The sequence below is a fragment of the Ixodes scapularis genome, unplaced genomic scaffold, assembly GCF_016920785.2.
Source record: "Ixodes scapularis isolate PalLabHiFi unplaced genomic scaffold, ASM1692078v2 PGA_scaffold10__122_contigs__length_95168666, whole genome shotgun sequence".
Classification (NCBI taxonomy): Eukaryota; Metazoa; Arthropoda; class Arachnida; order Ixodida; family Ixodidae; genus Ixodes; species Ixodes scapularis.
In genome coordinates, this window is record NW_024609836.1 from 58,604,342 (window position 1) to 58,627,357 (window position 23,016).

The 23,016-nt window shown below is 45.8% G+C and overlaps 2 protein-coding genes across 2 annotated transcripts in view; one reads left to right on the plus strand and one right to left on the minus strand.

Annotated features, from left to right (window-relative positions):
• The window catches only part of LOC8044010, a gene marked incomplete in the record, with an annotated part of 6,075 nt that extends 643 nt beyond the window's left edge, over window positions 1-5,432 (minus strand). The window contains 3 exon segments of the mRNA XM_042288467.1: window positions 1,476-1,608; window positions 3,494-3,634; window positions 5,171-5,432. Coding sequence (XP_042144401.1) covers window positions 1,476-1,608; window positions 3,494-3,634; window positions 5,171-5,303 — 407 coding nt within the window.
• A 4,490-nt stretch (window positions 5,433-9,922) lies between these two features.
• The window catches only part of LOC8044009 (ral GTPase-activating protein subunit alpha-1), an 85,758-nt gene continuing 72,664 nt past the window's right edge, over window positions 9,923-23,016 (plus strand). Inside the window, exons 1-5 of the mRNA XM_029993773.4 lie at window positions 9,923-10,223; window positions 15,360-15,470; window positions 16,264-16,313; window positions 16,397-16,498; window positions 20,538-20,699. Coding sequence (XP_029849633.3) covers window positions 10,118-10,223; window positions 15,360-15,470; window positions 16,264-16,313; window positions 16,397-16,498; window positions 20,538-20,699 — 531 coding nt within the window. The 5' untranslated portion in view covers window positions 9,923-10,117. The remainder of the gene's footprint in view (window positions 10,224-15,359; window positions 15,471-16,263; window positions 16,314-16,396; window positions 16,499-20,537; window positions 20,700-23,016) is intronic.

Sequence of the window (23,016 nt, forward strand, 5' to 3'; positions counted from 1 at the left end):
GGCATCCTGCCAGTAACGACGAGACGAAAGGAGTGTCTTCCGTGTCGTCTGACTTAAAGACTTGTTTTCAAATATTACTCGCGGCAGTATCCAGTTGCTACGCGTAATGTTGGATGGTGGCTACCGTCAGTGGCATCAAAGACGCCAACTGCGACGGCTATGGGTATTGACCAGTCGCACCTCCGTCCTCAGGTATTTGACGGCACCATTCCACACGCATTACGCGACTGTGCCACAGCTATCGCTTTCGTTCCTTCGCACATTAAATATGAACTTTTCTTTTTCGTTTTGAACATCACTTTTTGTTTATAATGGAAGCCTTGAAGGGCCCCTAAAAAGAAAAATGAATGTTTTTTTTTTAATACAATCTAGTTGGGACACGCGTGTCAAAAAATTAATTTTACGTGAAAAAATATAGTGCAATATTGGCGGCGCGAGATGCGATTTTGTTGGTAGTCCCCTCCTTTCCACTTGTTTTCTCTCTCGGCATTTCGGGCGCGCGGAGGAGAGGTGGGTCGGCTTGGACGCACGTTGAGGTGGAGAGAGTGTATGACCATTCCGTGACGTCATGAACTTTGCGCGCAGAATTTAAACTAAATCCCGCGCTGTCAATATTGCTCTAAAATTTATTTTTTCGCGTAAAAATACACACCAATCTCTTGCTGAAAAAAACAAAAAAAACACGGAAAGGGATTTTTGTATCGAATTCAACGATTAGCAAAGAGCACCTGGTGGATGTCGCTAACGCCTCGTTTGTAATGCCCGTCTAGAAACTTTGACAGGTAGTGAGGATAACTGTCTCGCCTCCGGCCACCACGAAAGAAGAGCTGAAGGAGGAACTCCCTTCTCCCCGACACTCTTTTTTGTGTGTTCCAGACGTCGCTATTGTCTCTCTACAAAAGCAGCTTTCCGGTTAGTTGCGGTGGCCCCATCGCTGGCGTGTTTCGGCCGCTTGAGTGGCTGGAACGGCTAGGCCATCCTCTGGACGTCAGCCTCGTTGCAGCTTTGCTCGTCCCGAGACAATCTACGTCACGATTGCAGCGGATGTCACGTGCTCTCCACTGGCTGCCTTCCGAGCGCTTGCCACAGTGGGCCGTTTATAAGGAAAAATACAGCCAACAGGCTCAAAATACAAACGTGCGATTGTTATTTACGGGTGTTGTGGATCGTATTCAGCCTATTTCTAAACACGACGAGTATATTTCAAATTTTGTTGAATTATCCCTTTAAGATCGATGGTGCTGCTGATAGATCGCGTTATATCCGTGACGTGATAATAATAATCACAATGATAATAATATTATTATTATTATTATTATCACTTATTTTGTTTCAGGAGAGCTGCGGCGCTGCGCAAAAAGACAAGTGGTCCATACCATATATGAAGGCCTGCGGCGCCGGATCTAACGATGACGTGATGCAACAGTAAAACAATCCCACATAAGAAAAAAAAAAGAAGACTATTGTACCCACCATCCCGTTTTTGAAGCGGTTCGCACCAGTCCTTGACCTGCTTGTAGCCGGGCATGCAGACGCATTTGTTGCCGTTGCACATGAGCAGCGAGCTGCATTCGATGTCGTTGGAACACGCCTCCCCCAGCAGCAGGCCTGCGCTCACGCGCGGGAGAGAGAAAGGGCACTTTCAATAAACGCGCAACACTGTGTAAAAAACGTTTTTACAGCAGAGCTGTTAAGGACTAGTTTCCCCAGTATCGTGTCCGCCAGCAGACAAATGTCGACACAACACTCTGGACAGCTACCGCCATCTATGAACGACGGTGGCAACCTTTCCAGCCTTTCCACTCTGGCTTGCCGACTTGTGGCTGGCCATTGCTTGCTTTGCTGGTTTTCCTTTTTAAAAAGTTTTTTTTTTTTTTTTTTTTTTTTTTTTTTTTTGTATGACGGTTTTGTCACGTTTGTCACACTAGAAGTGCCGGCAGACATGTTCGAATTAGGCCTTCGAACGTCCTTGAAGCGCGTCCGTAGGTAATATAGACTTTTAGGGAACCGTTCTTGTAGTCCCGATACGGATACGGTGGGCCCTCCGGTACAAACTGCGCATGTGCTACCGCAAAAGTCTCGCGCATGCGCAGTTCGTACCGGAGGGCCAATCGCAGCGTATCGGATGTGCAAAAACGGTTCCCTAAAACTCTCTAGTTATGACGTCATCTGCAGTGAACACCGTACTTTTTTTTTCTTTTCGCATGATGTGAACAATGGGATAGCGCCTTCAAAGAACACGACTTAAATCTAGACAGCGTGATACTTTTTCTTAATGCGTTCACTGGGGTCATTTCACACCGAAGTGGACGCGGCCATTTTTATGCTCAGGATATGTATGGGGAAAAAATATATTAAAAAAGGAGGGAAAGAAAACACCGAAAAATCTTTTGCATATTACGGAAATTTATGTAGGCGATTAATTACTTAATAATATGGCCTACGAAAAAACGCGATCAGATAATGACGCAAATAATCCCTGGAGAAGGGGAACAAGAGGGACAGAGGACAAACACAAATCTCCAAACACAGCTAGTGACTGGTGAGCTACCGAAAAAATCCGCCTGGTCCGGGCATCGAACCCGGGGCCTCTCCATTTCCAGTGGAGCGCTCCACCTATAATGCGCTCCGCCTGTAATGGAGAGGTTCCGGGTTCGATACCCGGACAGGGGGATTTTTTCGGTCACTCACCAGTCACTAGCTGTGTTTGGAGATTTGTGTTTGTCCTCTGTCCCTCTTGTTCCCCTTCTCCAGGGATTATTTTCGTCATTCTTGTCCAGCTCGCTTCCAACTTTGCATTTAATTGCATTACAAATAATCCCATCTTTTCTTTTTTCGGCTCCGATCGGAGCAGAGAGGTGGAAAAACATAAAGGCAAAATTAAAACAAAACTGCGGAACATTTTTTTTTTTTTTTTTTTTTTTTTACATTTGTAAAGCATGTGGATCAATTCCAGGATCCTAGAAAAACAAATTCAAAATTCTACGTAGTGCACAATTTTAATCCTATAACACGAGGCTAGGTGGCAGGAGCTATCGCCCGTTCTAAAAGGTACAGCCGTTAGCATTACGCCTCTGGTTAGCATCTATCAGCGTCCATTCGTTCATCGCTTTAGTACTTTAGTATGGTGCCTGGTGCCTGGAACGCGTCTCCGACTGGTGTGAATTACCGCGTCCAAAAAGGTGATCCCTCGATCTCCGCCTGGTGACGTCATGATGTCGCTGGTCGCGGCACTGACGCAGAAGTTGGGATGCCGGGAAGACGGCGGCACTCACGTCTGCTCGCGCTTTTTGCCGTAACTTCTACGACGTACCACCAGGATCGCCCCATTCCGACGGCATGACACTCCGGGCTTTTGTGACGTCATTTGTTGCCACTTCGGGTCTGCTTTCAATGCACGGGGCGGAACGTACAGGACGCTAAATACACTGGTCGGAGACCCGCCCCATTCACCGTAGCTTTAGGTTAAGAATAAGGGCGCAGATGCACGTACGTGGCACGCAGGCGATCTTCTTCCAGTCGTAGTAGTGCCCCTTGATGCAGAGGCAGCCATTGTAGGCACAGTGGCTCCCCGGGAACAGGCTCCGGCACTGGGCGCTCGTGTTGCACGTGAATCCGACCGGCCAGTTTTCAACTGCGGGCATCGCCAAAGAAAAGAGACAAACGAACCTATTCGTGGCGAGAAGCTCGCTTAGGTGGCGCTTCTGTTTTCCTTTTTACGGATAGTGCACGTGCTACCCACGCGATTATGTTTTCATTTTCATAGGGAATAGGAGCTTGGCATTGCACGTGCCTGCACCAGCGGAGGACATTGAAGTATCCTCACTCTGGGTTGCGAAAAAATTCCACCAGGCGGCGATACCCAAACTTCTCCCGCTCTCTGCGCAGCGAAAGTTCGTCTGCTTCTGTTGCAGGGGTTGTGGTGACGTCAGAAAGACGCCGAGCTCTGATTGGCTCCGACTAGGAGAATAGTGGGTAGACCTCAAAGCAAGCTGCCTTGAGGTTTACCTACTATCCTTCAATCGGAGACAATTTGAGCCCGCCGCGTTTTGACGTCGTCACCACAGCCCCTGCAAAAAAAAAGCAGACGAATTTTGGCTTCGCACAGACAACATTTTCGGAATCAAATTTGGCAAATACGTGCATTTTTGTATCGTCATTATGGACACCTCACATTGCGAACGCTTTTGAAGGGAACGCAGGTGTCCATATTAACGAGACATCGCTGCATTAAATCTAAGCAATGAAAAAAAGAAAAAAAAAAAAAAAAAGGAACAACACACTATAAGGATCCCGTCACAAGATGAGATGTGATGTCTCGTCTGATTCATCGACCTATAAGCCTTCGCTGACAGCAAGTAGGCAGCCTTTGCAGCAATGTTTCAAAATTTAAGATCGGCAAGAAAATAAACAAAAACAACGTCACAACCCCAATACCGAGGAATCCAACAATATGGTAGCCCGGCGCCCGTCTGCGACATCCATCAAAAAAGTGGTCCCAAATGGCAGCAAATGACGTCACTAAAGCCGAAGTGTCACGCTGTCGGACGTCGCGATCCTGGCGGTTGGTCGCAGAAATGCTGGCGAAAACACACGAGCGAACGCGAGTGTCGCTGTCGTCGCGGCGTTTCAACTTCTGGGTGCCGGAACTACCGTGGACTGTCACACTGGAGGACGACTTGCAACGCGTCAGGCGTCCGTCACATTCACCACCGCTGTTGCGACGCCGCCAGGATCGCCACCGACGACAACGTGACGCTTTAGTGACGTCATCAGGCAGAAATAGAGGGACCACTTTTTTTTTGGACGCCGCAAAGTTCTACTTCTAGACACCAATCCAATTAGAACAAAAAATGTATCGGGTGTAAGAATTCTTGTTTGATAAAATGTTTTAGTTACGAACGACACAATAACACAACCGAAACTTGCACTGTTTTTGTTTGTTTAATTATCAGCAAGATTTCTGGCAAGACTGACTTCATACAGTGAATTGCGTTTTATATATCAGTTAATAAAAAAAAAAGCGAAGGTTTAGTTTTTACTTTACTAACAACCAACCAGAATCTCGTGCGTGTGCAGAAAGTCTGCGAATCTGAAACTTTCCGGCAGAGTATATTTGGAATAGCAATTCGTTCCTCTAATGATCGGTTGACTGAAAGTGCCGACTCACAGATCAAGTCCGCGTCAGAGGCACCCGTGAAGACGACCAGAACCAGGAAGCCTCCGAGCAGCGTCTGCATGCCGTTGATCTCCGGAACATGTGAGCAAGCAGAGACGTTAACAACTGTGCCGTGAAAGTACATCTTAACGATTTGGTTTCGCGACACATTTTCTCCACACACAACAAGGCAAATGACGTAAAAAAAAGTCTGATGCACAGGCTTTGCTATTTAAGTGGTTGGTAAGACTACATAAAACATACACAAGACTCGTCACTGTCGCTTGTACTTTTTGTCCTAAAAAATTCCGCTATTCCGGGTAATTTTTTTTTTCTTCATAAAACTAACACAGCGCTCGGGTATTTTTGGGTTGACCGATTAACAGCAGCTGGAACGTTCAGGTCGTAAATTGATATTTATTTTGTAAGAAACGTATTCAGCTCTGTACAGGCATTATCGTAATTATTACAGTCATTCTCGTTTCCCAATATCGTTGATGAAAATGATCGGCAGGCTTCGCATCACCGGTTTTTCTGAATTGCTTTGTTCATCGAGTTGTCTAAAATAAACATAGCATGTCAAGTATTAATTCCTAATTAATTAACCTTCCGTTAACCAATTAGAAAAATTAACAATTAACGATTACGTTTTCCTGTCAACCGTTCCTGAACAATGGTTTTCCCCGCAAGAAGAGTTATATTGCGGTGAAGCCAGCTTGCAAGCTCAAACAAAAACTCCATGCGTGGCTACAAACGTGTTCGCTATTCTCTCTGAAATTACACGATTACAGAAACATTTTTTTTTATAAAGACACGTTTAATAATAATAATAATAATAATAATAATAATAATAATAATAATAATAATAATAACAGTCTATAAAATCTAAATTTGGGCGAGAACACTAACACTGCAGAAAGCTGTCTTTCACCAGACATGGGAAACAAATCACGAATGCACTGCTTCTTATAGTTACTTTTTTAAATGTTCATTTAACATTAACGTCTATATTTTAAAACTCTTAACTTGTACCTGTCCCAAAATAAATTAAAAATAACGAAAAGAAATAGAAACACGGTTGAGTGTTTTTTACGTTTTTGCAACATGAAACCGAGGAAGTCGTAGATTCGCTTCTTGTCGAATTAACAGTAGTCTTTGGAACATCGCTGTTGACCCGATCGAAAGAAAATCGCACGAAAACCGTTGAAACACACACCTTTAAACGACGCTATGCCGTTGAAAGGGTCCAAACTCGACGGAAGCGGAGAGCATGACGCAGTCCTTCACGGTGAACGGCCATCCTCGTTAACGGGAGACCAATTCGTCCCCTGGAACCAAGTCCGTCTTCCCTCGGAAAGCCCCCCTAAAGAATATCGATTTCATCTCCAAGCTATCCCTGGAGTCACTAGAAAGTGGCGCTCAGAGTATTGACACATTTCCCTCTGATTGTTCGACGCCGCCTCGACGGCCATTCGTTCGTTGGTGTCACGTGACATTTGCTTAGCTTCCGGCGGTTCGTGGGCGCCGCCATCTTGCTGCACCGCACGGACACCGTCTGCAAGAGCGATGGTTCTGAAATGAGACTCATCGAGCGAACACTAAAGAGTCGCTCTAGTGTCGTAGAGCTTAGTCAATTTAAGGTACCAGCTGATTGCGAGGATATATCAGGTTCGTTTCACACGCACTGGCACCGCGCGAGTTCTTTCCCAAGATGTATTGTACCCACGGAGCGCCGCACGGAGAACCGGACCCAAACGAACTTGCCGAGTGCAAACTGATGCTGTCGCCATCTATGTTGTAGCAAGAGTACCGACCTCAAACCAAAACTAGTGGTCGCTACAATGTTCTTATTTGCGAATACTTTAACCGCTTAATTGACGCGGTCACATACAGCTGGGTCAGCTTTTATTCTTAAAATGCGGTGAGATCGAGAGCATTTTTGAACAAAAAAAGCTTGAGGTACACATAAGCAGTTCTTATGAGTTGTGAATGCGAAAGCATGCAAGCCGCTCGTCCGCTCCCTTTGTCGTCTGCCTAGTACTTTTCGTCACCGGTCAGCGCGCGTTCTCCCCTGGTGACCTTGGACGCTCCGTGTTAACGGCGCGCTGATGGACACGCAGCGCCATGTCATCAGCGCGCCGTTGGGAGCCCCGTCGACGCGCGCCAGCCAATGGAACCGAAAGCGATCGCGGAAACTAGGTGCCGTTTTCGTGCTTCAAACTGATGACGTCAGCTCGCTCCATGGGACAGTGTCATGCTTTAACATTAAAAAACGGAAATGCAAAATAACTGGTGTAGGTAAATAACTGGTGTAGGTGTAGGCGAGAATGGGACGCTAGCGGTTGTGATATAGAACGCGAAAGTTTGAGAACATGACGTTACCTGGATCAAAACATAATTGAGAAAAACGAAATTTCGATCCCCATGAGCTGACGTCCACCTGAGCCTAATATCATCGAAACAAAAGAAATGACGTTGTGGGCCCCTCTAGCATCTATTTCAGCGAAAAAAAACTTGTCTGCAAAAAAGAAAACAACATCCTCTTTCTTGCTGATATGTGTTTTTCACTGATATAAATCCCACAAGCTTCCATGATGTCAGTTCTTGTTCTGAAGATATTAGGCTTAGGTGGACATCGGCTCGTAGAAAAATTTTGTTCTTCTTCCTCATGTATCTTTTAATACAGATAACGTCATGTTCTCAATCGTGTTATATTCCAACCGCTAGCGTCACAATCTTACGGAGTCTGAACTTCCTGTGCCGCTTAGTTTATTTACCTGGGCCGGAGAACACGGTTCTCCTTTTCTCAAGAACTCCCGATTCCTGTCCATCGCGTGTTTACGTGGCTTGTGGTTCTACTTGAGGCCATCTATGGATCCTGCCCTCATCTTCTCCCATCTGTCTCTTTCCGCTCAATTTTCTCCTTTTTTTTCTTGCCTTCTCTCGTGAGCTTCACTTCTTAAAAGAAAGTTTATAACGCAAAAAATAAACTCCTAAAATTTTTTTAACTTGGAATAGAAAGCTGGCGTTTTTTTTTGTTGTTTTTTTTGTACTACGTTACGGTATACTGGGCCAATGGGCACGCTAAAATTTCAAATGTTAACCCATCTTAATGCAAAATAAAAGTAAAAAGTGTATTTTTTTTATTTTTTTTTTTACCGCAAAAATAAATTATATTTATTGCCGAACTTTCATTTTCCGTTCAAAGGTAGCGCTAGGTTCGAACCAGATGCCAAAGTTTCAACACGAACCGATATTTTATTCAAAAGTTATAAACGATTTTCTGAAAATGTCAGCAAGAAAATGGGGCCCATTTTCACCCATTTTCGGTTTCTGGCTTCATAAAACTCAATGTATTAAAAAAAAAAAATCATGTATTTGTTTTTTTAATTCGAGATGATTTATGCTTAATTCGCCCTTATCGTACAGTTCTTTGAAAAATATCTGTTTTTCTTTGTTAATGAGTTGATGAATATGATTTTTACGGTCCGTTCGGCACCGCAAACTTTCTTGTCAATCAAGCCGCGAGAAACAAAAAGTGATCGAATAGAAGAAAAGAGAAAAGAAAGAACGAAGGGGTCCTAATCAATTTATTTTTTTTTTTCTACCGGAAACTATACTGAGGTAAGTTGTCACGAAAAAGTAATTTAATTACACCTACATGTACTCGGTTAGCATATCAACAACAAATAAAATTGCTGCACACAGAATTCAATTTATTGCAATTCAAATTTTTCACTTGCAAACGAAATGCATTACCATTATGCATTACCTTTACAAAGTAATGCAAACCTTGAAATTACGTGTTTTTTTTTTAATTTTTTTTAGAGTTACCCGACTTTAGTAATGTGATAACATATACTTTCGCACTGAAACGCGGTTGTACATTTCTTGCATCGACGATGAGGATTACCCCCTCCTATCGTGCGGCGGAACGTCACACCAAAACAGCTGCGTTCGGTTGCTGACACTCTCCAATGCCTTGCTACAGAGGCTACAGAGCGACCCACAACTTAAATAAGCAAAGGTCATGAAGGGTTCCCATTGAACTAATAAAATTACAACAACAATTTGTCAGAAGAAAAATACATTCCAAATAGATATTTAAAGAAATCTAATTAAATTACTGTAATTCAATTATTCTGGTTCGATCACTACCCGAGTTAAGCGAGTCATACGTGATTATAAATTAATATGCATTTTAGGGTTGTGGGATTACTAATCTATTCAGGACCTTCGCTTGCTTTGAGCGTAGGTAGGAGGCATGCGAAGTTTGTAGTCTCTTCAGAGTATGCTAACTTCAAAATGTATTACATAATCAACTATGCGTACTCTTAAAAAAAAAAAAGTTTTTACACGCATACGAGATGGCGCAACGTACACTCCAAACTAGACAGAAGTACAGGGACTGCCAGATTGCCGGAAGCGTCGGAAAGACCTTGGCATATCTCGTGCATAAAGGAAGTAGAGTCACGTGGGGTCGGGTTCGTTGCGTTCGTTGTGCAACGAGCAGAGGAACGACACTTTTCGAATCCAGTTTCGTTATTGTTTTCAAGGTTCGATCGATTCAGAACTTTTCCAAACTGAAACCGACATAGCCAGCTTTTTTTTCTACAAATTTCTTTATTTGGTAAAACGCTGTAGACAAGTACTCTTGCGCATTACAACGCTTTTCCCGAACCGTGCCAAGGTCGAAACTCGGCGAACCTGAACTTCCGGCGGTTCGCCACGCATCGCCCAGTTTTAAAGACTAGCCGACTGGCTGTGGGTTGTGCCAGGGCTGTGCTGTGCTGTGCAGCTGCGCTTGTGGGTTGCTGCGCTTTTGCTCGCGAAGGGATCCGCACCAGAAGCTATTTCATGCTGGCTCCCTTCCGTGGTTCGCATGTTTGGACGAGAATGCGTGACTGTTTGCCCCATCGTCGAGTGGTGTGTGTGGTGCGACCGTGCGCGCGGTGAACGATGTTTAGGCAGAAACAACACGTCGACGTGAAAAAGTCGGCCCAAAAAGTGCTCGAAGGCAAGAGGGACTCCGTGAGCCGCTTGAAACATCTCCGTGTCTATCTGGGTATGTCGGCCCCTCACTTTTTGCTTTAACCCATAATTTAATCCGTCTTTACATAAGCCCTTGTCACGCTATCATAACGGATCTTATGCACACACTTTGGATTACGATCACGGCCGCGTTTGCTTTAGAAAAAAAAAAAAAAAAAAAAAAAAAAAAAAACACGCTTGGGAACCGAGTTGTCCGCGTGAACTGCGGTGTTGCTTAGGCCTACTGCTGTCAAGCGATCGCAGGGTGGTGTGACCTTAATTTTTCAGTATGTCACGACAGAATTCCCGAGTTAAGATTGCCACATTTCGGCAGCTGGACGATGCCGCGTTTTATGGGGAGCTTCGATGTCGCGACCGCCTTTTTTTCTTGTTATCGTTTTCGCGTAGTGGGCGGATTCCGACCCAAGTCCCCAAGTTCTTTAACACGCGCACACATACTCTTTTCGCGTCTGACTGCGTGCGGACCACGAAGTCGAAAATTTAGAATTGCCGATCGTGAGCGGTATCTTCGTTTGGTTTCACTCGAGTTGTCGTGTTGCAGGGAGGCAGCCGATGTGTTGATTTCGGTCTGAGGACGATGCTGACCATCGGCCAGTTTTTGCGTGAATCGGGACGTTTTTTTATCTTTACTCATTCGCCGAAAATTTCTGGTTGGGAGTTTGTGTTTCTATATTTCTTTTTTCAAGAGTCCACGGTCGTGATTTGTCGTGTTTTATTTTTTTGTTGTTGTTTTTCGTCCACAACTTTTGCATGTATAGTTTGTCTGCTTATAATTCACGGTCGTGAACTCGCAATTTGCCTGCTCCGTGCGCCGTAGAAAATCGGTTTCCAGGACGTTAAATGCGTGTCGACAAAAGTAAAAAAGAAAAAGGTAAAGCAAAGAAAGAAAGAAAATAAAAGGCTTGCTCGGAAATTCCTGTCTGAAATATAAGACTTCGGTCAACACGACGTTCTAGTCAGACCTTGAAGGCGCTTGGGCAAGGTGTGAGGTTCTAAATTCAATACAGGTTTTCTTGCAGATTTTTTTTTTCTTCTTTCAGTGATAGCAGGACACGTCGTAACTTCGAGCTCTACCTACGTGCAAAACATATAGATAAAACGAGTTTATGCTAGTCAGGCGATCAGTTGTTCGAAGTCCCTTTACATAGACATTACCTTAACCCAGCTGTTTTGATAGCATGCTGGGGCATCGGGGTATGGTACATTGTGCCCGTGGCTGATTTGCGTAATGGAGCAATCTATTTACCGTTCCCGGTCGATATTATGTAATGCCATGCAGAGCAACTGTGCATTAATGCTGTAATGGACGCCTTGCCTTTCCTGTGATCCAACATACTCGTTTGTTCATAGGGTTTTTTTCCAATGACACTTCTAACCTTGCACAAGCAATTCATTAGTGTGACATCACTAGATCATGCAGTCACGGTGTCAACTTTTGCAACTGCGTACAGGAACTGAAGTAAACAACTAGTTTCACACATTAACTGTTTATTTAGCGACAATCCCTAATGTTCTGAAATATTTACTGTAAAATGCTTTAATGTTAAATATAATATTTTACTGTTAAATGCTTTACTCTTAAAACTGTCTCTTGACTACAAGTTCTGCTGAAAGCATTTCATAAAATATGACGTACCATTGCTCCTTTTGACCTGATTATTGACATGGTCACTTGCATTATAACCTTGTTGATGCAGGCACAGTGCACTGCAATATGAAAGGCCCACTGGGAGCGCATGGCCGACACGGTGGCTGGCGGGGGCGCTGCGAGCGGTCCGGGCAATTCAATTCTGCTTCGAGGGGAGGACGCTCACTAGGGGCTCAGTACAAACTGATAAGCGCGTTGCGCCTTAGCTGCGCCCAAAGGAGTGTCCTCCCCTTGAAGCAGAATGGAATTGCCCGGAGCACTCGCAGCACTCCCGCCAGCCACTGCGTAGGCCACGCGCTCCCAGTGGGTCTTTCTCCCAGTGGGTCTTTCATATTGCAGCGCACTGTACATCTTCAAAACATACCAGCATAATCGAATTGCAATGCTCGGTTTATGTCGGTATATCTTGAAAATAAATGTCACTGCAGAAAAAGCGGTCTTTAATAAACTATGCGCGATTCCTCACACGCCTACCATATACGAAAAGTCGTTTGGAAGTGACTTCTCACTATTGATGGCGTGAACAATTCGTGTATTCTTTGCCTGAAATACGTAGCACTAGAGCTGCTAAATATGCTACGCTTTCGAGTTACAACACTCCAGTCATCTTGGTGCTTAAAATCATGGTTGCCAGTTATCTGAAGCTTTATATGAAATAGCAGGAAATGCTTTTCCATCCTCCAGACATGTAAAAACAGTTCGCAACAAAGCAAAATGACATCACCTGAGCTTCCTAACACCACACCTAAAGCCGAGAAAGTCACATTTTTAAAATTTTGACAATCGACAGTTGCGTCTGCTCTGCACTAAGCACCAAGATGGCGGCACCCACTAGCAGATCGAGGAGCGGAGTGCCGACACTCCAGGCGTAGCTCATTTAGTGGCTCTACGTCGCACCATAGAGAGCTTCATGGACACTTCTTCCACATGTACTACTTTTATCACTTTATTTACTGAGTAAACAATGTTGCTAAGCCAAACAAAGTCTTGCTGCTAGCTTGATAATGGATATCTTTGTTCGGTTGTGCTGTGGGGAGCAAATGAACACAGATGGATGACAATATACAGACTTATAGATAGCATAGGGTTTGTTCGGTTATGTAAGACCATGAGGCAATCTGAATAGCTGGTTATAGATTGCTTCCCCAGGTACATGTTTGCATCTCTTCGCTGCATGTTTGCATTACCCTATTTTTCGGTCTATAAGTTGCACCCATATATTTTGTACGGTCGGTGAGACAGCATTGAAAAGCCTGCATGTGTGTATTGTGGTTGCAGTATACAGACAATTAAAATTTGCTCTCGCTTGTCTGTATTCTGCAAACACCAAACACACAAGCGAGAGCAAATTTTAATATTCTCGTCATTGAATCAAATGAGAAATATAACCGCAGCGGAAAATTTCTACAGTTAAGGTTCAAACCTATAGGGGGAAAAAATGCACGCAAGTCGGTGCAATTGTATAAAATGCATCGACATAAATTTTGAAAACAAGAAAATGGGACTTATACAGCAGAAAATAAGGTAATTGGATCTGGGGAGGGTGGAGGCAAAAATAATTGTTTTCATCTTAATTGTTTTGTGAGTTTACAGTGTTGGTACACCAAAGAAAGGGCAAATCAATAATAAAATTGTGCCGAAAGAAAGATGTACTAATACTGCAGCATTGCCGACACAAAATTGTATTGGTGTGGTATACACCAACTCAACTCTCCTACGTCACGCCGCGGTGGTGGCGCGCCGGACGCACTTCCGGTCTGTGGCGGTGGGCAGAAGTCGCCGTGCCAGACATGCATTCCTGTGTTCCCTTGGAAGAAACGAGACAAAAAACCTGCTTTCTCGTCAAAATGGTGCGACGGGGGTTGTACCAAGAGAGTCTGGAAAGGTTTGAGGATCAGTTTTCACGTGTTTTTGCCCCCTCCGTTCGTCCGAGAACGTGGATAGTAGCCGCGAAAAAAGCAAACCAGACGCTGTCGAGCTACGATTGCGTGCGCGGGCAACACTTTGTGGTCGCCAGATGTATTTGCTTTGTTCCAACATAAACGAGAGAAAACCGCCAAGTTGTCCGAACCACCCACGGGTTCAGTGCGTCTTCAAATTCACACGGCCGCCTGATCGTTCGAACTTTCGTCTGCTCTTTCAAACGTCTGCTTTTTGTCGTCTGCTCGTTCAAACAAAAGCGGCCCGTAGACCAAACTTGGACCTGGTGAATGCAATAAGAAGTAATTGCAGACCTCAAAAGACTTAAGTAGGCTCGGTGTAAAAGTAGATACAAGCTGTTGATCATTGGTACCGGTGGTCATCACCGACCTGTTACGCTTGGTCTGTTCCCGCTTCCGATTTTTAGTATCGACGTCGATCATCGCCGCTACCTTCTACACTTTTGCAACATGAGCGACGTCGCTACCGAAAATAGTTGGAAGAATCTCATCATGGTTTTGGCGTCCATTCTGCGGCGTTCATGCGAATGAATCGCCGCACGTCAAATTATTTAGGGAAAGTTTAGCGGCGTAACGAGCCTTGATAATTTCGCTTAAGCGATTAAAGTGGTAAGACATTGCGATGAGGACGTAGAATCGACAATTCCAACGCGAAAAAGAGTAGGCAGACTCACACAGACGCCGACAACGTGACATTCGAGTGGTTTGTTGACGCGGGACGGCGGTGCTTCTTGCCCGTACCCCATTACGCATGCGTTCGAACTGTCGTCTGCTCTTTCAAACTTGGCTGCTTTTTGTCGTCAGCTCGTTCAAACGACAACGGCCCGGAAACCAAAATGTTGACCCGGTAATTGCGATAAGAACTAAGTGCAGGCCTCAAAACACTTTTGAAGGATGGTTGGGGTAAGTAGGCTAAGTGTAAACAGATACAAGAAGATGTTTATCATTATTGTTACCAGTGGCCATCACCGACTTGTAATGCCCGATTCTACTTGCGGTTTTCAGTATCGTCGTCCACCATCTCAGCTACGGTCCACGCTTTTGCAGTCCGAGCAACGTCGCGTCTGAGAACAGCGAGCAGAATCTCATCGTGGGAGTCAGGCTTTAGCGCCCATTCTGCGGCGTCCACGTGAAATGAATCGGCGCACGTCACATCATTCACGCAAAGTTTTGCCTCGTTAGTTTTGCTGAAGCCGCTCAAGTAGTCAGACATTGTTAGGAGGACGTAGCATCAACAATTCCAACGCGAAAAAGAGCACGGGGACTCCCACCGACGCCGACAACAACGCAATTCAATGGTTTGTTTATGGGCGACGGCGGACTTCTTGCCCACCATCCACCGCGCATGCGCGGCGCCGGTGGCGTCCGCTAGGGGCGCTCCGGTTTGTTTGTAAACATGAGTTGGTGTATAGAAGGGGTCTTTCACGAGGCATTTGTGCATGCCCCAATGTTTTCAAAACACGCAGAAGAAGCCAACAAGATAAAAAAAAATCTTTGCAACTCGGTCTCAAGTTACTAGGCTATTTTTTAGTGACTTCTCTTGTCTCGACTCGCTTTTCAGACAATGTGGACACAGCAGAAGCCAAGCTTTTCTTCGAGCTCAACTATAGCCATATTTATTGTGCATTCCATGACGTCTTCACCTGCGTGGAGGGATCCCTCAAGCAGAGGGGTAGGTATTTGTTTTGTTCCTCTAGACACTGTGGGAGGAGAGCACAGTAACTTTATGTGCGGAAGCCATGTTTAGGCATGACTAGCATAGAAAAACTGCAGCCTTCATGCTGAATTGCTTTGTGTTCTCCTTGGTAGCTTTAACTTGAGCATTAGGCTCATTTGATTTACCTGCCCTTCCTGCACCAGTGCAGAAAAGTGTAGGGCAGTGCACTTCCGGTCGTATCGCAATACACACACTGGAGGGACACTGCCATACACTTTTCTGCACCGGTGCAAGAGATGCAAGTAAATCGAACGAGTCTATTGTAAAGTTTGGTTTAGCTTGGGTTTGGGGCCATTTTGTTTGTCATATTTAAGCTCTTGAGTGATTGGCAAGACTTTTTGCAGCTGTTTGTTAAAACCAGGTATTATGGGAACTTTTTTTTATTGACAGGCATCCTCTACTGAAATAGCGAAACAGTGTTAAAATTTGACATAGTACAGTGAAAAACTTTCCTAAAAAGAACTGATATTTCCGTAGGAAAATTCTGCTATTTATTTTAGACTGAATGAACTGTAACAGGTCCTTTGTTTTTATGCACTTACGAAGCTGTTCCTTATAAACTTACTGCGCTCGCTTTCCTGAGAATTTGTTTCCTAGAACCATAAAATTTATGCGGCGAGAAAAAAAAAGTATGCAAAATGGTCCTTATTTTTCCACTATTTGTCAAAGGCAAATCTCTGCCTATAGACCTTACTCCCGAACATCTGTTCTTTCTGCCTTTTCATTTGTCATTTTTTCCTTCCCTCAGTGCACAAGGCTCAGAAAGAAGAGCTAGATAATGTCAAGTACATTTTCGAGGTGAGTGGTCGTGGCATCTTGTCGTCGTCTCGAAGCGAATTCCGTAATCGTGCTCATTATTTTTTTTCCCCGCTCTTCCGCAGCGGATTCTTGTGCTGCTGCCAGAGCTGCTGGCTCGGCGATGGCAGTGGCACAGCGTTCGCATCATCCTCTGCAAGTTCCTCCATCCCGCAAATTCTGCCAAGGTGGGAAGCACTAAACTCTGTTGCATCAACCTTCTTGTTTTGTTACTTTTCTTGTCAATAAGTTTTTCGTACAAAAAATTGCTACAGGATGCAAACAACATATTACCAATGGACTACTTCCAAAACCGACGCGCCCCATCGCGGCGAAATACCACGCAATGCACTCTGGGAACTAGTTGGCCACTCAGTTTCGGTTTCGACTGAGCAGCTTCATCTCATGCTATCACGCCGCGACCGAACGCGCTGCTTGCGTTTTCGGTTATCTGACTTTTCACGAACGTACAATACACTTACTCTCGAGCGATACGAAACGAAGACCGGGGCACTTTCCTTGGTTCCCGAAACACCGGATATTGTGCGTGCGTATGCGAACGTAGTAAGTCGTGGCTTAGTCACCTCACCCCTCGAGTGCATGTTTGAGCTCAATTTCAATAATCCCGTCTCGTACCAGTGAACTAGAACTGAAATTTGTTCATATGGAGCCTTACACGTATTTCGTTTGCCAAACGTCCGCTTCTTGTTACTTCATTGGGCGAAAAGCAAGCCGCATCCTCACAGGGTATCAAAGTTAAGCCCAGCGTTTACGCATGAACTTTTAGGGAAATGCAATAAATTCGACCTCACTACTGCACTAAAGTTACTATGATGTCTTCCTCCTGTCATCATATATCTCCCACTCGAATTTTATGCTGATAGAGGATTAACTTTTCGCAAACGCTGAGATCGGCTAGCTACGACGGAGGCCCTAAAAGCGTCCCCTACTCGTCGCTAAGCCTTTTTGCACGAGCTTTTACTGACGCCCAAGATCTGTGCCTGAACGGTGTGTCTGAAATTATCTCGGCATACTCAGGCAGGAAGAAAACAAACACATAACAAATATTATGGCCATTAGCAACCGTCAAATGCGCTTTGAATTCGTTCGAGCACTTGTGTGAAGAATGTCGCACCGTGCGCCGGACGGGCGTGAACCCCTATGCGGTGCGCATAGGGGTTCATGCCCGTCCGGCGCACTTCCGGCGAACGGTGCGACATTCTTCACACAAGTGCTCGACTTTTGCTTTCTTAAAACGGTCTGTATGTGCGAACGTGCCTATATGATTGCAGGAACTCTGTGCGCATACGCGATGTTGAATATTAGTGGAAAGCAAGCGGGTGGGGAGTTCACTTCGTGCAGTGCTGCGGGTCAGTACAGATAAGAGATAAGAAGAGCTTTTCAATGGCGCCTCCGAGGTTTACCTCGCATACTCAGGCATATTAAGAAAAACAGTAATTGCAAAAGGTAATATTTCGTCTATGGACGCACAAAACAAACAAACTTCCTGATCAACAACACTAATGTAAAGGCGCGAGCTCGATGTATGCGTACTAATTGGTTGCTACAGCTTGTTGATTCGTACACAAGCAAGATCCCCGAGCTTCGCAGCGTCGAGATTCCCAGCACTGGCTCGCCCACATACCTCGATTGAAACGCTAACAGGAAGGCTCACGTACAAGAATACAACAAGCATATGTTAAGACGAGCTATACGTCTCAGGCTTGTACTAAAGCTTCGAGGTCTGGCAATTTAGGTTAGTTTAGAGACCTCAAATGACGCTCTCGGGACCAGAAAACGATCTCTTGTCGACGTGTCGATCGAAACCGAAACCATGCCACCCTCCTCCCTGGCCAACTAGTTCCCAGAGTGCAACGCGCGCCGTGTTGCATGCAGGGCTTTATGGAAGTAGTCTATTTCTGGTTCCTTAGCACTGAACTAGTCCAGATTCATTAATGAGGCACATGTAAAGGCGCGTTCACACTCTTGCAGCCGAGTACGACCGAGAAAGACTTCTTGGGACCGGATGCACTGAGCGGAGCTGGTCCTAAGAGATCGCAAGAGGCTTAAAAACCGGTTTGGTCTCTCTCGGTCGCACTCGGTTGCAAGAGTGTGAACGGGCCTTAATAATAAAGCTACAAATCACATATGGAAGCCACTAGCTTATGCAGGCAAAGCTCGAAAGATGAGCAGAGAAAGATTTAACTGTGTACTGTGACTCTGTAATCCCAAAAAGCAGTTTAGGTTGGCTGATAAGGATGCAGCTCACATAAATGTCTGAGAGAAATTTTATGTTAGTAACTCAAGTCATGTGGAGGAGACTGCTTTATTGCTGAAATTAAACTAATTATAATTTTAGTCCCAATAACTTCTACCATTGTGCAGAGGTCAGCATTGTAGGTTGCCCTCACTCACCCTCATCTTTACAATTACACTCACCTTCAGCCCTTCACTCACCCTCACTGAACCTCACGGCCCTCACGCCCCTCACGCACTCACTGCCCCCACGCACTCATAGCCCTCACGGCTCTTATGCACTCATACCCCTCACGCACTCATGGCCCTCATGCCACTCACCGCCCTCACGCCTCTCACTCACTCATGGCCCTCACGTCCCTTACCACCCTCACGCACTCATAGCCCTCACGCACTTATGGCCCTCACGCCCCTCTCACACTCGCGGCCCTCACGCACTCATACCCCTCACGCCCCTCACGCACTCATGGCTCTCAAGCCACTCGGGCCCGCTTCAGATAGGGCAATTTTGCCCAGAAACTTGACGTCGCAACACCAGCAACACGGGCTGCCCGCGTTTACATGCAGCAACCAATTGCTGCAAGTTGCCATCATCATCATGAAATATTATTTTTGTTGGACTATTTAGACACACAATTACGCGCCATAAACGTGTTTTTATGCATTTAAATCTCGTTGAGAATACTAATACATCTTTCTGAAACAGTTGATTTTCAAAAACGATCAATTTCAAACCAGAACCAAGTCTTGTTCTCATCATCACCGGCATGAGGTATCACGTGAAAATATTGCGTCCCTGATTGGATGCAGCCGCTTCAAACGTCTTCGAATTGCTCAGAGTTGCTCGCTTGTTTTGAGTCGGACCCGATCTCAGCAATTCGTGTTGATCTAGGGAAAGCTAGGGAACAACCCACCAGCAACACCAAAATTGCTGAGGAAGTTGCTCCATCTGAAGGGGGCCTCATGCACTCATGGCCCTCACACCCCTCACATACTCACTGCCCTCACACTCCTCACGCACTCATGCCACTCACACATCCACCGCCCTCATGCCCCTCACGCGCTCATGGCCGTCACACCCCTCACGCACTCACCGCCCTCTCGGCCCCCATACCCCTCACACACTCATGGCCCTCACGCCACTCACCGCCCTCACGCCCCTCACACACTTATGTCCCTCACACTCCTCACGTCCCTCACGCACTCACCGCCCTCATGGCCTTCACGCACTCACAGCCCTCACGGCCCTCACTCACACTCACACTCATGAATTTTTCTGGTTCGGAAACTCATTTACCCTCGCCTCACCTGTGAAGATGAGGGTGAGTGAGGGCCCTCGTGAGTGAGGTTTGCCGAGGTATGCTGTTGTTGAGCAGCGTGCGAGATTAAGCTTACTGTAGGCAGGGCCCTTGTAGCATAATCGGTTCTATACAGTATCAGGTTAGAGAGTGGGCTCCTCGGTCATTATGACATTGGCCAATGCACCAATTTTGTACTGGAGCAAGGAAATAATGTGAATGATCTGCAGCACTTCGATACCTTAACCCCTGTAGCCCTAAAAAAAATTGTTTCAATTTTGAGTTGAAAACATGCTTTTCATGTAAGGCTCAATCAAATATTAGCCACTGGAGAAAATCGGCCATCTGCATTAAGTCTTTATTTTTTACTTTTTTTGCTCACGTTCCACCCATCGAAAAGCTTGGCAACAGAGCCCTTCACACGCCCAATCCCTTCATACCGCCGTGTCCTTGTGCATGCTAAAGCTTGTCTGCTATGGCCATCATCATCGTGGCCACAAAGCGTCTGCTGGGAGGTGCACACGCAAACAGAGTCTAAAGCTAGCAACAGCATAGCTTCCAAAACACACCGAGTGCACAGAGATTAATGAAAGGACGTTCACGCTGTCGCGCGACTGATAAAAGGTCATGGGCGAGTAAGCCCTTTGTCACCGTCATCATTGTCACCACGCAGCTGCGTCGGGAAGGGATCCGGCTGTTCCTGCTCTGGTACCAGATCCTGGGGGAAGGAGCGCCCTCGGACGTCCACGCCATGTTCCTCAGCCTGGTGCCGGGGCTGCTGCAGGGCTCTCCAGCGGCATCCCAGGGTTCGGGGCGGACCCCCGAATCTTTCCAGGTGGGTGCACTGTTCAGGTTCCAGCCGTTTAACAGATGTCAAACTCCGAGCAGGTGCCACCTGCTCGGAGTTTGACATCTGTTAAACGGCTGGAACCTCTCGTCTTTGCCATTTCTTCTACATTGCCACGTACGTGACTGAGTTGGCGGTACACGCGGCTCTCGCATTGAATACCCGGGTTAGAATCTTGTTAATTTAGTAGTGTTTTTTTTTGTTCCTCCTTCAGAAAGTTCCGACTCGTTCTCGTCAGTTGTGTGTTCCTCTTTAGAACACTCGTAAACATGAAGGGGGTGTAAAAAACGGCTGTAGTGTGTCGTATTGCCTCGGTCTTAGACTAGCTCTTGATCCTGCTCTTGCGCCACTATCAATGTGCACAGCGGCATTTTTTTTTCACAAGTTGCATTAAATTAGGGGTTGGCAACGGGCAGCCCGCAAGTCAATATTATGTGGTTCCCAGGGGCTTCCAAAAAAGACCCCCCCCCCCCCTTGCCCCTCCTCCAACACACTCGCACAAACAAGCATATATTCACACACATTCTCTCTAGGACTAGTGGCACAGGAAATGGGATCACTTGCGAACCTTGAGCAATCGACGTAGTGCTTTGAAGCGGGAAGCCTCGGGGATAGTTTTCTACGGACATTCACTGTATTATCCGTTATCAATTGGTGTGCATTAAAGTGATAGACCGGGAATTAATAATAAAGATTGTCGATCTTTCATAAATTTCGTCTGGAAACTCAATATGGACCGTTGTGAATTTCAACAGGTTTTGCTATACACAAAGACTTATGCTATGGGATGGGGAATCTGTCTGAGTGACTGGCCAGATTTTAGGAAAAATCTCGTAGTCCACACGATATCGAGCCGCCATTGGGCAGTCCCAAGGGGTTTGGTTTGTCCGGTTCTTTAGACTTTCGAATCAAGTAAAACTGTACGTGTGGCCCTGCAAGAATCACAAAGTCGGAACCTGAACTTCAAGAAACTCACCAAATACATAGTGCAGCACTCGGCGTAACGGTTCACTGTGCGTCACAACTGTTATTTTTGTTAACTACCGTAAAATCTTGCTAAGGACGACCGCCCAAAATGGAAAGATAGATGGTGAAAAACAAGGAGGTTTGGGGGGACTATCTTTAGGGATGCGATGGCAAAACTTTATAAAAAAAGAGTGATAAAACACCGGGCCATCCACTACAAGCCACATGAAACGGGAACTGACACCACTGATCTTGGACGTGGCAAGTTTGCATTTCACGGCGCCATGATTGTGCGGAACTTCGCTACAAACTCCTTTGTCACGGTAAAAGATATTGCGGATTACGGACGCAGCAGATTCAATCTACACGGTGTGAAGGTCATGCGGAAGCCCGCTGCAAACTCTCATTTTATGGGAACTGATACCGTAGATCGTAGACGCAGCAGATTTGCGTTTCACGGTGAAATAAACATGCGGGAACAACTCGTATGTCACGGGAACCGATATCGCATGCTTGTGTCGTGGACAAAAAATGCAAGAACCTGCTACAAGATGGCATGGCGCGGGAACGAATACCGCAGGTCGCAGACGCTGCAGACTCGCTTTTCACGATGCAATAAACAAGCAAGATCAACTGCGTGTCATGGCAACCAATATTGTGTGTGCAAATCGCATACGAAAAAACGCATGAATCTGCTACAAACTCTCCTTTCATACATACCGGTACCGCAGATTGTGCGGTTGACGTGATTCCAGTCAGATTGTGTGATGTCCGAAGGGAATAGGGGGTGGGTGATGTTTCAGAATTTTTATATTATAGATATTTAGTCAGAAAAACGGGATGGGCGATATCTCTGGGGGGAGCATGCCCTTATGGGATATAACAGTACTTTCACCCACCCCCCAATCTACCGTCCGGCCCGCTCCGTCTCCGTTTTGTGGCGATTTGTCCCGCTGGAGCAAACTTTTGCCGACTCCCGCGTTAGACCTTCAGGTTTCTTCGTTTTTTTGCGCTGGAGGCGGGACAACTGGAGCTTCTCTCTGCCATTCTTATTCTGCGAGTTACTATAGATGTTTGCAAGTACAGCCTCTGGCTGCCGCCATCTTGCTGTTGGTACGGGTAGATCATCTGATGTTCGAGCATTTAAGCATTGCTGAGGCGTACCCATAGTTTCCAGACTGGCACCCAAGCAACGCGTTTGCCATCCATGGTGGCCACACTAGCTCTCAAAGTGCAGTTGCTTGGAAACGCCTATAGCTGGTCTAATTTTCATTAGGTGCCAAGAGTGGGAGGGATTCCCCAGCTATCGACTGGGGTAGAGAGGCGCTTCTTGATGAAC